Genomic DNA, 14,918 nt, shown 5'->3' on the forward strand with positions numbered 1-14,918 from the left:
AGCATTCTGGGGGACTAGGGAAGTTGCTGAAGTCTATGTAAAAGAAGAGTTCGTTTGCATAATGCTGTTTCTAATCAAGATTATTAAGGCCTCTAATTTTAGAAAATAGCATTCTGCTCTGTCCAAAGGCAGACTTAAACATGAAGTATAAAATCTTAATTATGTTAATTTTATAATTCTTTTTGAAATACTTTTTAACATTGGAGATTATTTTTTTTTTAGTGACCCAAATCAACCAGTGCCGCAAGATACAAAATTCATCCATACAAAACCAAATCGTTTTGAAGAAGTAGCATGGACCAGATACTCTCAGAAAGACCAACTGTATCTTCACATTGGATTAAAACCACGAGTTAAAGAACACTATAGGGCCAATAAAGTGAACCTTTGGTTGGAACTGGTACCTCATCTGCACAATCTTAACGACATTTCACAGTATACCTCTACCACAACTAAAGTGCCATCAACTGATAATACTTTCAGACCAACAAGGAAAAATTCTGTTTCTGTTACTTCAGCCTTCCCTACAGCCAAACAAGATGATCCCAAACAACAACCAAGCCCATTTTCTGTGGATCAAAGGGACTATTCAACAGAATTGAGCGTTACTATTGCAGTTGGTGCATCTTTGCTGTTCCTGAACATTTTGGCCTTTGCAGCATTGTACTACAAAAAAGACAAGCGGAGACATGATGTTCATAGGAGATGTAGCCCACAACGTACTACTACCAATGATCTTACCCATGCACAAGAAGAGGAGATAATGTCCCTCCAAATGAAGCACACTGACTTGGATCATGAATGTGAGTCCATCCATCCGCATGAGGTGGTTCTTAGGACCGCCTGTCCCCCAGACTACACGCTAGCTATGAGAAGGTCTCCTGATGATATTCCCTTAATGACACCCAACACCATCACAATGATCCCCAACACTATACCAGGGATTCAACCCCTACACACATTCAATACATTTACTGGAGGACAGAACAACACTCTGCCCCATCCTCATCCCCACCCCCATTCACACTCAACAACCAGGGTATAGCCAGACAAGATGAAACAAACTTTATTTTTTGATGGATTACAGTAGGTGATATTACTGAAGATTACTTGGCTTTCAACCTACAAGACTCTTACTATTTAAATGTGGAGGAATATTATGTGAATATACATATCAAGAACTTTTGGGGTTTTGAAAAAAATGAATTGTACATATATCAAATGAACTTAAGAAACAAAGAAACAAAGCAAAACAAAAAAATGAAAAATGAAAAAAACCCAACTGTTTGCAATTGCTTGAAGCAGTTGTCCTGAATGATACTTTTTCATTCACATTCAAGTATTAATTTTTTGAAGATTTAAGTTACATAATGGAATTAGGCATGTGCAACACAAACAGGAAAGAACTATGACTGAAAATTTTAAAAACCTATAAATATGCACAAGGGACACACTAATGGAATGTCAGATAATTTTCACCAATTTTTATTTGGACCTGTTTTATTGTGTAGACCATATTTACGTATCTGAATAAGTACACAAAGCACCAATGCTGTTAAGGCCTTAGAAAGGGGCTCATGCTGAAATCTGCCAGTCAAAGAAGTTTTACAGCCTGGCAGGTACAACATTATCACATAAGTGCTGTCAGTATAAAAGTTGTGGGAATAAAGGAAACTGGATATTTTTAGCACGATGTGCATGATAATTTATATGCTTGGTGGCTGTGCTGCTGATTAAGCCGTAATTAAAATTCTTCTCATCCCATTGGAGTTTTTAATAGAAGCTTTCTCCATCAATTGGCACAACCTAAATAAGTTTTATAAAGGGGCAAAAGTAATCACAGTAAAATATTTCATGGTAGCTTCAGAAATAAAAGGAATTGCAACAGTTCTTAAATGTATTTATGGCATTCTAGGTATACAGCGGTGAACCTCCGCGGACAGGAATCCCAGACAAAAAAATCTGTATTATTATTGTTCTTTTTCCTTTCCACTTAAATAATTTCTAACTTTAACATAACTATAACTTTAATGGAATCTCCTTTGATGGAGGTTTTATAATTTGCTGTGATTTAGTTACAACATACTTAGTTCAAATTGGTAAGATAACGTGTGTCCAAAAATGTAATTGCAATGATATTTTGCGATATAAAAATGCCCCAGTATTACTGCTCTGATTACACCTTTCGGTTTATTGTTTAAACTCATGTTGCATGTTACCAAGTTTACTTATAATACGCTATACATTAGCTTTGCCATTCAAACGAATTCTTTAGACCAGATGGCAACAGTGTAGAAAAAGAGGGTATGTAAGAATGGGGAGAGAGCCAGTTTTAAGATCTGAATACTACATATGTTTGTGTGATTTGAAATGAGTGTTCTAAATTCACAAGAAATTTTTCATTCCCCTGTTGCTTTCCAATAATTATATACCACGGTCCTTTCAAAATGTTTGTATATGTAATCAGATGTACATTTATATAAAAGAAACAATTGAGATGGACTTAAGAGCACATCCCTGATAAATACTTTCTCTCTTACCTGTACTATATTTCTATTAGACTAAAGTTATGTGATTTTTTTTTACATTTTTTCAAATTACTAGCAATTTTGATAGTTTGTAAGATAATGCAAAGAACTTTCTCTGACAAACTAACTGCAGTAACAGAAACATTTCTTTTCAGTTACTCTTTTTCAAGAATGAAAGCTTATTACACACAAAAATTGTATACTACTTGATGGAAAATTTCTTTGTACTTCTTGGCCATATTACTGGTCACTGAGTGAAATAAAGATAATCTGGATAACGAATATTATTCCAATGCTAAGAGACCTGATCTTTGCTCATTAAAGAGCTAAAATGTTTATTGCTGTTTTGTCATTTTTTAATGAAGTAATGGTAACTGTCTCAAATAAAGAGTAATATCTTAAGACCAGTCTGGTTTTTGAAGACTTGAATGTGCCTTCTACAACTAATACAACTACACATTTATGGGCCAGTCCTATCTGCAACCCTTTCTTACAGAAATACTGACATTGTACGATGTCATAGTATTACACGCAAATCTCCCCTAGTGTTCAGGAATAAGCTGAAAATCCAAATCCCAGGGCTGAAGAAAAGCCAAGGAACAGGCCTAATTGAAATCAATCTGCATTATTCTGTGACAGGAAAAAAAATCACCTTGGTATTATTTAGGTGATTGAACTTTCATAAACGATTGCCAGGAAGTTCAAAGCGTGTTCACTAACATCAAGCACAAATGTTAAAACTGAAGCTGAAAGTGAAATAAGGTACTGCAATTTCAGTAATTTTATTCAGTTATTTAAAAACAAAAACAAAAAACAAGCAGCAATCCATGTATTTAATTAGTGCGTGTTACAGTCCCCAGTTTTAAATTACGCTCTTTTAGTAGAAGCATAAAAAAATAGTCTTCAAAATCCAGGGCGGTCTGTGTGCAATTTCTGCCTGATGTGGTTGTGCTTTTAGACTGTGACCTGCCAATGTAAACCAATAAAAAGAATTGTCTGCCATCTGATAATTATTGTTTAATAGGAAGATTGTATTTTGCTATGTTGATGAAACAAAACAAAAAAAATACAAAAATATTGATGGCCATAAAACAAGATATTCATGAAATATTATTTTATGTGCTTTTCTTAACTTTCTCAAAACCAAATAACTTTCTACTATAGTTTATTTGTGGCCATATATCTATATATCACTATATATACAGTATCTGGTAATTGTTTACTTTTATTAGTTTCAAAATAAATGATTTAGGTAAACCACGCATGACACTACACGTTATTTCTCTCAGCCAACAGTATTTAAAATGTGAAAGATGAAGGCAACAACAATAATTTTATCACTTCTGTTTGAAAAAAAGAACCACATTCCTATGATGCAGATACTGTGAATGATATTTTTGTGTCTACTTGATAATTACATTACAGCAGCTGACTTTCCAAAAGTAAGATGGTGTCCCGCATTTTAACACAACACTAAGAACAAGAATTGTTTTAAATCTGAAACAAAATAAAAATATAGGAAATGGTTTTGGAATATCTTCATTCTGCTTCATGGAATATAAGTTTGTTCTTTTAAAAATATTTATGTTTGATTTGTTTTCCACAGTAGCCTACAAGAAAGCAAAATGGAGTGTGATATTTAATTTCTTGTATCATCCTTGGACCAGATTTCCAATAAAATTAGGATATCAGTCTTTTTTTTGAAGTTTAGTAAAAATATAAAAAGCCTGCATTTATTGCTTTCACACTTTTGTAAATATGTTTGCAGACCTTTTTAAGAAAATGTATTCTACCATTTTGAGAAAAAATAACAATGGAATCATTGTCTCGTTTATCTATTAAAATTACAGGCAATATAATGTGCTGTGCTGACATTTCTAGGAGAAATAAAGCAGATAAAAATGCAATTTGCTTAATGGTATCTCAGTTGGTTATATGTGGTATTCTCCACGCACTGAAGCCTCACAGGGGATGGATTTCTCCATAGGAAAGTGTAGTTGTTTTTGTTGTCGGTACTAAACATGGATTCCTATATCACAAGCCTTTAGTTATTGGATATTTTGGTTATTGGAACACCCTGAAAACAGGATGAATAGAAGTCTAACAAATAAACATGTTACAGATTTAAAGAAAGAAAGTACTGACATTTCTGTTGCCAGCTTCACTAAGAGATGCAACAGCTGAAGTCACAGGAAGCCATCAAATATCATGGCATTCCTTTGAGGTTTGCAAGTTGTTATTTTTTCCTGTGGTGTTAGTTTAAATTATCGGCCTTTTTCTTCCCCTTTTTTCTAGTGATGAACTATTACAGATGATCACTTTTTAATCTAAGCACACATTAGATAATGTAATTATTATTGTGAAATGTTCTCCCAAATAAATTAGATTAATGGGAAATTCCCTGCAGAATTTTGATATTTTTCATTCAAACCTCTTGTCAAAATACCTGTTGCAGTAGTTCTGTGTGGTTTTTTGGTTTTGTTTTTTTTTTCCAGTTTGTAAGCTAAGGGACTTTCTCCAAATGACATTAAAAAAATCTCTTTTTCTAGTTGAAATAATAACACTAGAAGATTGAGATGTTCTTCAGAGGCCTCCAAGTAAACAGGAACAATTTGAAACATGGTGAAGGGGCTTTTACTCCAGACGTTCTAATTTGATTTAATTCTGGCACATCAATACATTTGTATGCAGATCAGAAATTAGTGTTATTTGATGAGGTGTTCAGAAGAACAATGGAGCGGAATCAATGAATTAACCACCAGCCATGTGCAAAGTCCCTTTTCTCTTAGGTTCTGTTAACGCTATTTTATAATTGATTTCTTATTTATAGATTCAGTAAAAACTTAACTTTGTGAGATGGGAAATGGTTAGAAGAAGGTAATGAACATTATCTGATGGAAAATGTTTAGAAAAAATGTTGAGAATCACCTAGGAAGTGTAGATTTTTATGTGCAACCTGGCTTAATTCCTTTTTGTTGATATTATAATTCTCAGGAATTCATACACATGGGAAACTGTATTTAAGTATTGTATCTAAATAGTGGATAAAAGCCTACTTAGTTTCCTTTTCTGCTGGGATGAATGAAAAACCTCATAGAAGTGCAACAAATTCATACAAGTAATTTTCATACAGTATGTTGAATTTTTTTTTCAGTTGAAGATAAAAGTACCGTCACAGCAGTAAAAGCCCTGGAAGTATCTGTTTGTTGCAGAACATATATTTGTATCTTTATGTGTGTACCCATGTGCACTACTGCAGCGTATAGAGATTCCAAAAAAGCATGAATAAACAGAGCATTTTACCTTTTTGCACCATGCAGAGTCAATTCAAAGGTAAATGCAAGTGCTCAGCGTGGAGGTAACACCAATACTTGTTCTCCTTTCTGTGCTGTTATTGACCAGATGCTCAGCTGATGACATTTTTTTAGCCCCAACTGAATTAGTGTTTATCATAAAACCATTGAAATCGATGAAACCCCGACAACTTACACCAGCTATCGATCTGCTTCCAGAACTTTAATGTTCACCATGGCTCATCTCACCTTCCAGTTTTGCACATCTTCTCACGCACATGAGCACCCACTCATAGAAATTATTACAACATGATTTATGATCACTATCAGTCATTAAAGTGTGCTTGAAAATGTGCTTATTGTTATTGGTATTTAAGTCCAAAATTAAAAAAAAAAAAAAGCCTTCTACTTAGAATCCCTGGTAATTATGCTGATACAAAGAAAAGGTTTGTACCACAGATTGCAGCATTAATATGCCATGGAAAGTTTTATGTTAAAATATTTTAAAAAGAGGAACATTCAGTTCTGTCTGATCCTCAAATCAATACGTTGACCTTTATGTCAAAGACATAATGACACTATCCAGTAGTTGTAAGCCTGATCTGCTATGCTCCATTCTGGAAAGGAAGAGACAGAGCTGAGCTACATGCTTGCTGTAAATTCAGGACAGAAATAGCTGGATCTTCTCTCACATCTGATTTTTCCCCTCTTGGTATCAGTAACACCAGACACTCTGTTTATGAGATGATCTTTAGAGTGATGCCATCTAAAAAAAATAATAAATGTGGAGTTCCTAATTCTATAGGGTTGGGTATTTAGTATTCAGTTTTTCTGCTTTACAGCTGTAAGAGCCAGTAACTTTTTTTTCAAACGGAAGTTGATAATGCTGGCAACCATAGGTGATAATACTAGAGCTCAATTAACACGAGGTTTTGTGAAAGAGCTGTTAAGACTTTAATTGCATTATTAAAAAAAAAGAAAAAATGACTATTTTTTCATATAGTGATTTTGTTGAGTCGCTGAGAATTTTGCTGTTGGATTTACTGAAAGAAGGATCAGTTCAGAAATACGTATCAACTCCTGTGAGGTGCATAGAAAAGTTAAACAGTTACGACCGTGACTTCCAAGAGCCTTTGGATGTTTCCAAACCTCCCTGAGTTACTTGTCTGTCTGTATTTCTACAAAGAGGAGCTTGCATGTTCAGGTATTTGCACGTGGTGACCAAATACTCAACAGTTCTTCACAAAAAGACACATCGCTGTGATACTGCAAGGTCAAACCCCAGCTGCTGTACCTTATTTTTCAACAGGTCTTGTGAGCTTGGTGTCAGCGCAGGGTCAGTATGGCCACATGGCTCTGGGCTGGAGCGTGATTGTGTCTCTCCGGCATGAAGGACAGAAAAAGAAAAGCAGTCATGGGCCAGCCCCAAGACAATGTACTTGATATAAATTTTCCCTGAAATAAAATGAGGGCGAGGCAGAACCTCCTGACATGAGGCACTTTGGGAGAGTGAGATGTATGAGGTACCTATTTCATCCATTAATGTGTAGAAGCAACTTTGGCAGTAATTTAAAGCAACTAAGATTATATGAAAGCTTCTAAAAATAGTGTACGGTTCAGTCCTCACCAAATATATTTTCAGAAGATGTCATGCAATATTTTACCGATTGATGATAAAGATTTGGTTCTACAGTGTTGTCTAATTTTCACAAGGTTACTTCTATGTAGTGGTGAAATTTTGCTGAGCATATGAATAAATTTTGGTTTCCTTTGTTTATGGGTAAGTCTAGAGAAATTCTGTGCAAGTGAAAATGTGGACCTTCACTAGAAAAGGTAAGTAATATCCAAAACAAATTACTCTTGGCCAGCTGGTAAAAATTCCCATGTTAAACCCTGTGATGATCTTTCCTTTAACATTCATCAATTTGCCATAAATATCTTTTCCTCTCCCCAGTCAGTAGCTGGAATGAGTGTACCAGGCACTTCATAGCAGATTAAGATAATAACAACCATTTGTTTCTTCTCATTAATCATGACTTTGGTGTCCAACATCAGAAAATATAATAGAAGAAGAAAAATAGCAAGCCAGGTTTGGGGGTTTGGTTTGGGGTTTATTTGCCCCACCCCTCCCTTTTTTTTTTTCCTACAGGCACATTTGGGTATGTTGATTCTCTGGAGGCTCACCAGAAACTAGGAAAGGATACAACCATAATTGCTGCAGCCAGGAGCTTTGTTGGGAATTTGCTGCTTTCCTTGTCCAGGAGGAAAGGACAGGGTTAAGCTCATGCAAGGATACGGTTCCCAACTGTAGCTCTGACACACACACTACGGAAGTGTGAAAACACTTGCAAATTCTGCTATGTTTGACAGAAGAAGGAACATATATGGTCAATTTTAAAAAAAAATATATTGGTAATGTTTATATATTTGAGGTACTATTAACTTTGTTTTAAAAAGCAAGTAATCCTTTTCAACAATGCAGTTTATCGTAAACCTGAAAGGGCTACTTGGTTACTAGAATTTGGACTGTGTTGTAACACCACATGTGAATTCCCCTTTGTGCCATGCTTCTCCTGGTTCCATTCTACAATTCAATTCAGGGATTTTATTTTAAAACTAGAAACTCTCTGTTTTTGATTAAGTTGCGTCAGTATGGACTACTGCTAGGTGGAGTTTTGTTCTCATTCATTCATCTATTTACTCAACAGGTATATTATCTCAATCCTCTCAGTTATGATTTTTTATTTTCTTACTTCCTTTAAGATTGGGATTTCTTTTTAAACTGCTTCTGTGATAAGTGCAATTTTGCTCTTTTCCATGCCCTCTCACATTATTGTTACTACTGTCTCACACAAATGCAAATATTTGAAATAATTTAAATCTCTGTTCTCTTCACTTATTTTTGTCAGTCTTCTTCCTTCTGATTTCTTCATCTTGTTTTTCTTGTGGTTGCATACCCAGGGCTATTCACAGATGATCTCTTTTTCTATGAAAGTAGTGTTTGGGTACAGCATAGTTCTGGACACTAAACTCTGTTAACTTATGAACCTCCAGCCACAGAGGAATTGCTATTTGGGATGGGAATGGAAATCCATCTACTCTCACATCTCTAGCATGGCCAAGACCCTTCGCTAGTGGGTGGGTACAGGAATCCCTTCAGTCCATAATGACAGGCATGTGCCATGAAGCTCACAGCCATCACTGAATTGCCCTCAAACACATGCCAGATGGTAATTTTCCCCTTTGAAAGCTGCTGGAAGTGCAGTTTCACACACAAAAGACAACCTCAAGCTAAGGCGAGTGCATGCCTCCAGAAATACGCAGTGACTTGTAAACTCTGATGCTTGTTAGATTAAAAAGCTTAAAGAGGCTACAAATAGTTTTTAGCTCATGGCCACACTTCAGGCAAGTGTTGATGTATTTTTTCCTGGCTGCACAGACACTAAACCTTTGTTCTGGAGTACGCTTTGTCGCACTGCCTGTGTCTATGCTACAGCTGTTCACAGAGCTGAGCTCCTGCTGACCCTACTGCCGTAAACAGCAGCATTTCTATTGACTGCACCTGTGAAAGATAGGGGAATTAAAGGAATGCATTACAGATGTGGAGCATCAAACCCAATTTTCTACTGTTTTATAGCCTGAAACAGCCTTTTGCCTCCCTTTTTAAAGAGCAGGAGGAGGGCTTGATAGCTTGGATATGCCTGTAGGAGGTGGGTTTTGCTGTAGGTTTCTGGCTGGCTGTAGAAGGTTACCAGGATGAAATTATTCTTTCCTAAATTTAACTACCAACATCAGATGTCTAGTGTAAGGAAGGTGACTAGACCTTATCTGAAGTTAGTAAGAGAAGGAATTTTAGTACTGGGCAAATCATAGTCTGCTGGTATCTGGTTTTACTTGTTCAATAAGAGGGAATCAAAGTAGGAGAAAAAAAATGCTGTCCTCAAATCTTTTTTTGTGAGATAAAGCATGTATTTTTTATGTATACATGCTATTGATAATTATATTTTTTAGTTGCATATAGCTTCTGTAGGACAAAATGCATTTCTGAATGGGTTCTGCCTAGGGATAGCTGGGTATTTTCTTCTTATTTTTTATGTCTCTCTAAATAGTTCCAAGATTTTCAACAGATAAGACACAGTTATGTGGTTTACAAGAACTGCTAGTTCCACAACATTATTTTATTTCACATTATATTACTTTGTGAGGGGTAAGCATCATTAGGAGTGAGTTAGCAACGTGGAAATGCATGACAGAGAAATGCTGTAGGAGAGAGAAAGCAGGGAAGAAGAGCTGGAGGAAAAAGATCAGTCCAGGGGAGTGAATTTTGGGGATCAAACCACTACGGAGCAGTCTGGCACACCAGCAGAAACGGAGGCTTCTTGTAGCACGTGGTGAGACTGCTGTGTTTTGCCAGTTTGAGCTTCTTTGATCAAATAGGCTCATTCTTCCCGGAAGTTAGTAGAGGGTTTAGATGCGTTTAACACACAATAGCTATACTTAACAAAAAAGACTAGCTGCCTATTCTGGTGTAGTTGAGTCCTTTTTTTTGTGTAGTCAGACATTCCCCTTTCTCCTTTTAGTTCTGAGTGTGTCTGTAGGCTTCAAACCTTCGTCTAAGGGACTGTAGGAGGTGGTAGGAACAGCCAGAGTTCACGTGGAAAAAGGATAAGAGTTGTATTTTCAAAACTGCCCAGAAGCGAAAGGGGTTTTATTAGTTGTAAGCAGCATAACAAATTATTTCTGTCAGCTTAGCAGCCTCTAGTTACAATGTCACAGTGAGCTGCACTATTCTAACCTGTGTTGAGCATGAAGATGTACATTAGAAGGACTGATGTCAAGCACTTGAAGAAGGGTTTATATGAGTATTTTTAGACTTCCATGTGTTCTCTGACATCTATTTGACAAGGGCTTAAGACCACAATATTTATAAAAACATGCTTTAAAGTTATACTTCATTTAAATAGTTGTAAACTTTATTGGAGAGAGAACTGATTGTTGTTCTGTAGATCAGTAGTATTATTAAGATAATGATGCAAAATGTGATCACTTATGTCTTGGAGAAGAGATACATAAATGTTTTGGCTGCATTTGTTCAAACCTCCGAACCTCATGCTGTGTGTTGCAATCAGATTAACTGAAAAACTAAAACCAAACAGCACACAACAGATAAAACTGATAGCAATATTTGCCACATGCTGAGGTCAAAGAGGTGTAAAAACTGACAGATATCGATGGCTTCATTGCAGATAAAAACTACTAAACATTATCCATTTAGAGGAGAGATCAATATGAAAAGCGCCAGCTAATGGGGTCTACCTGTGGTGCAATCACCATCAAGCGTATGTCCATCCTGTTAATCTATAAGGCTTCTGTAAAGCTATTTTTTCAGATCAGAGGTTAAAGCTAGAAAAATCTGAATTTCAGAAAACAGCTGTGAGCATTCATGAGACTCCTTGACTCTAATATTTTCTAGGAACTCCATTATTTATTTGACTAATTTGCCAAGAAGTTGCCATCTAGTTAACCTGAATACCAAACATAGCAGACTCTGATTTACAGTAGAATTGTTTGGATTAAGGGTTGGTATGATTACATTTGGTTCACATCTGTCCAGCCAAAAAGAAGCTTTTTTGTTAATGTTACCTATGTGTCCCTAGCTTCAGTCTGGCATCATATGTGGCATTTGCTGAGGAGGAGAGGTAAGGAGCTTGTGCCACATGCTTACCTGCAAATTGGCTTTGTTTGGCTTTCACAAAGTTAATTAAGAGCACTTCTAAGAAATGGAAGATACAGTGTCTTTCATTCTTCACAAAAGGAATTTCCCTGCTGGCATTCAGGCAGTTAGCTTCTGCAATTAGGTTTGCATTAATATCTACTCTCTTTTATCTCTCCACTCTTATAAGCATATATTAATGAAACAAGAGATCTTGAATGTTCTTGTTCAGCTTTTGAATTTAAAAATGTCTTTTTCTTGTTGATGTTAGTGACACACAGCCCTAGGAAGTTGTGAGGCTGTTGCACATGTGCCCTTTAAGTTGGCCATTGCAAGTCATGCTGGAATACAGTAGCACTGTACAAGCATTATGATGGTGTAAAGCAACCATTCATCTTTAGATCACAAACACCGCAGCCTCCATTACACCACCAGCTGTCTCGGCAGTGTGAAAATCTCACTGAGAAATCAAGGAAGATTATCAAAAGGCAGCACTGGCACTGGAAAGCAAGTCTTTCTGCAGGCTGGTGAGGACAAGTGGTCATAGCCCAGCCAAGTCCATTGGTGATCCTTCCACATAGCATTTGCAGGCATCAAACTGAAATGCAGCAGTAGGAGCAACCAAAGAGCTTATCAGGTTTTTATCACTATCATGATGGGAACGGATCTAGGTGCATGGTCTGGTATGCTAAAGAAGGAGAAACAGCAAATTAAATCTTGGTAATTTTTTTTTTTTATTTTTTTTTTAAGCAACCATTTCCTAGCTTAAAATTTTGATCTGAACTGTTGGCTTGCTGATAACCTTAACTCAAGATGTTATAGCAGACTGGCTGTGCTTTTGCTGCACTCTAGGTGACAGCGGCCGGAGTATTCAAACTAGAGCACTTCTGTACCCCTTCTTCAGCCTCATCATTTCTGCAGTCTGTGATGCAGCCATAGGCCCTCAGGTAAGTGCTGACCTTACGTTTCCTGAATGTTCATCCCAAGTCTGTGTTGCTACGGTCAGAGCCTGGTCACGGGTAGAGAAAACTGATCAACTATAAGGAGCTGAACTTGGAATTTACAGACAGAAAATCTTTGGCACCCTATACAGCAAGCTACACAGGATAGGCTGCATTTCTCCAATAATGTTGAATTATTTTTAAGATTCAATCAACTGGACATAATTGCACGGAAGAAAGAAAAGTCTCATTAAACGTGAAAGGAAAGAAATGCTATAATAACTTCACCAGTCATTTATTTCTTGGTTAAAAAAAAAATTGACTTTTTTATTTCCGTTGATCAAATGTAATAATACCTTTAAGTAATCTATAGAAAGATAGCCTATATTTTTCAAAATTATTGCAAAATTATATTGCAGTTATTATTCTGGATGAAACAGTTTTATTGCATGTCTTCAGCAACAAAAAGGAAAAAAATAGCAATAAAACATCATGAGCTCTAATCTCAGCACTGAGCATCTAATGCATGCAAGCCTGAGATGCCTACCCATAACATACGTCCTCCAACGTCTATAAGCTCATTCAGCTGCAACAGGAACAAGTAGCAATCTCAGAGTTTCTTTGAATCAAACCAGCATTGAGGCATCACGTTCCGAGAGCTGGAGACTCTGCAACACGATGCTGCGTGGGGAGCAAGGGGACAGTGGTACCTGACCTTTTTAATCACAGTTCAGTGATGGATGGAAGATGGACAGGACTAGAATGGCACAAACCCATTTTGTTACCTCAGCAGCCCTGCTCCAGATCCATCACGTGTGGTTCCACTTGCCTTGGAGAGATCCGTAACAGCATCAGCTTGTGCCCAATTAGGCAAGAGTTAAACCCAGCAATTAAAAATACTAGCATTTAATTTTAGAAAGTGGAGGCAGACTGGAATTATCTGGAGCAGACAGCAGGGTCAACAGCAGGCATGGTCTGTAAATTGACTCTGTCTGGTGTGAGCAAACTAGGTAGCTGCTGATTAGGCAGGTCTTGTGATGTGCCTTTTGTGAAAACAAATTCAAGCTGCAGCCTTCCATACACAGTACAGCTGATGATGGGTTGTTACTTAAAGGTCTAGGAAAGCAGCTTTCAGATCCCAGGCTTGTCAGAAAAAACAGCAGGAGGGGGCACACAAATAATGAAAACAAATGTACGTGGAGAACTGGATGGGTAACACTGGTGCAGAAGTCAACAGTGTGATGTGCCCTGAAATGTATTGCATGGAACTGTGTAAAGTCAAAGCTGACCAAGGACACTGAAAAAGCTTCCATGTATTTATTACTTGCTGTGCTTGTGTCCTGATGGGGCAAACAGGTTCAGTTATGCTTTTCTTCCCCTATGCAGGGTGCCACAGTTTTCTGATACTTCCTGTACTTGGGGAAAGAGACTGCAAAATTGCACTGACAGCTACAGCTGGTTGGAGGGGGGGATGGGAAAAGCAGCAGGCAGCGATGGCCATGCGGGGGGAGGCTGAGGTGCATTGACAAGTGTCATCGCCAGCTGGAGCACTGCTGCTGCGCAATGTGCAGGTCAGCATCAGAGCTGGTGGTGGGTGTTCAAGCTATTCCTGTAAGCCCTAGTGACCACAAAACATTTTCCCTTTATTCAATAAGAAGATGGTTTTCAGACAGCACTTAATGAGTCACTTCCCTTACAAATGAGTAGCAGAAAACATCCTTTAATCAACAGAAACCTCTCATTGCTGTTGATAAGAGGGTTTTTTCACAGGTGTTTAAAAAAAAAGAAAGTCTCATTTCCAGCTGTCATATATGCACAGTTCTCAAGATAGGTGAGAATTTGGAAGCCATGTTATGCATTTCTAGGTTTAAAGAACTTTCTGACTGGGAGATGGGACTGGACAGGAAAAAGTAATAAGAGAGGTGTGCTGGGTTGATTTACTACTTGTGTGAGACCACACTCACAAGAATTAGGAATAGTTCTTATTGTTGTTATTTAACTCTTGGTAGTAGGTAGTAATTTTACAAAATCCAAGAACTGTAGGAAAATCTACTGTAATTATTACTTGACCTACTCTGCAAAAGGCAGCTGTTGTAATTTTGCAAGCAGTTCCAGGAGCATCTGTTCATCTAATGAGCTTTGGAAGACCAGCTCTCCCAGCCTGACAGCTCTGAGAAACAGAGAAGCATGGCAAAAAGTGGCATTGATGTTTCAATAAGTGACATTCTTTCTCTGAATCAGCATGAATAAAGTGCTACGGAACAGTGTTGGTGCTGGGAGGTACCACCTTTAAATACAGCTTTAAGCCAAAACCCATGTTCTCATTAAGAATGTGAAACTCTCCAGTGCACAGATGATAAATCTGTGTATGTGATCATAGACTTCAAGGAATCTATGAAAGACAGAGACATTTTGGGGAGAGACAGTTTGATTCTCTGCGACA

General features: G+C 37.2%; 1 protein-coding gene across 10 annotated transcripts in view; it reads left to right on the forward strand.

Annotated features, from left to right (window-relative positions):
* Positions 1-3,538, forward strand: part of NLGN1 (neuroligin 1) — a 378,226-nt gene extending 374,688 nt beyond the window's left edge. For all 10 annotated transcript variants that reach the window (XM_071812568.1, XM_065844748.2, XM_065844747.2 and 7 more), the window contains one exon: positions 223-3,538. In XM_071812568.1, coding sequence (XP_071668669.1) covers positions 223-1,045 — 823 coding nt within the window. In that variant the 3' untranslated portion in view covers positions 1,046-3,538. The remainder of the gene's footprint in view (positions 1-222) is intronic.
* Positions 3,539-14,918: the final 11,380 nt, after the last annotated feature.

The sequence above is a fragment of the Patagioenas fasciata genome, chromosome 9 (assembly GCF_037038585.1).
Source record: "Patagioenas fasciata isolate bPatFas1 chromosome 9, bPatFas1.hap1, whole genome shotgun sequence".
Taxonomy (NCBI): Eukaryota; Metazoa; Chordata; class Aves; order Columbiformes; family Columbidae; genus Patagioenas; species Patagioenas fasciata.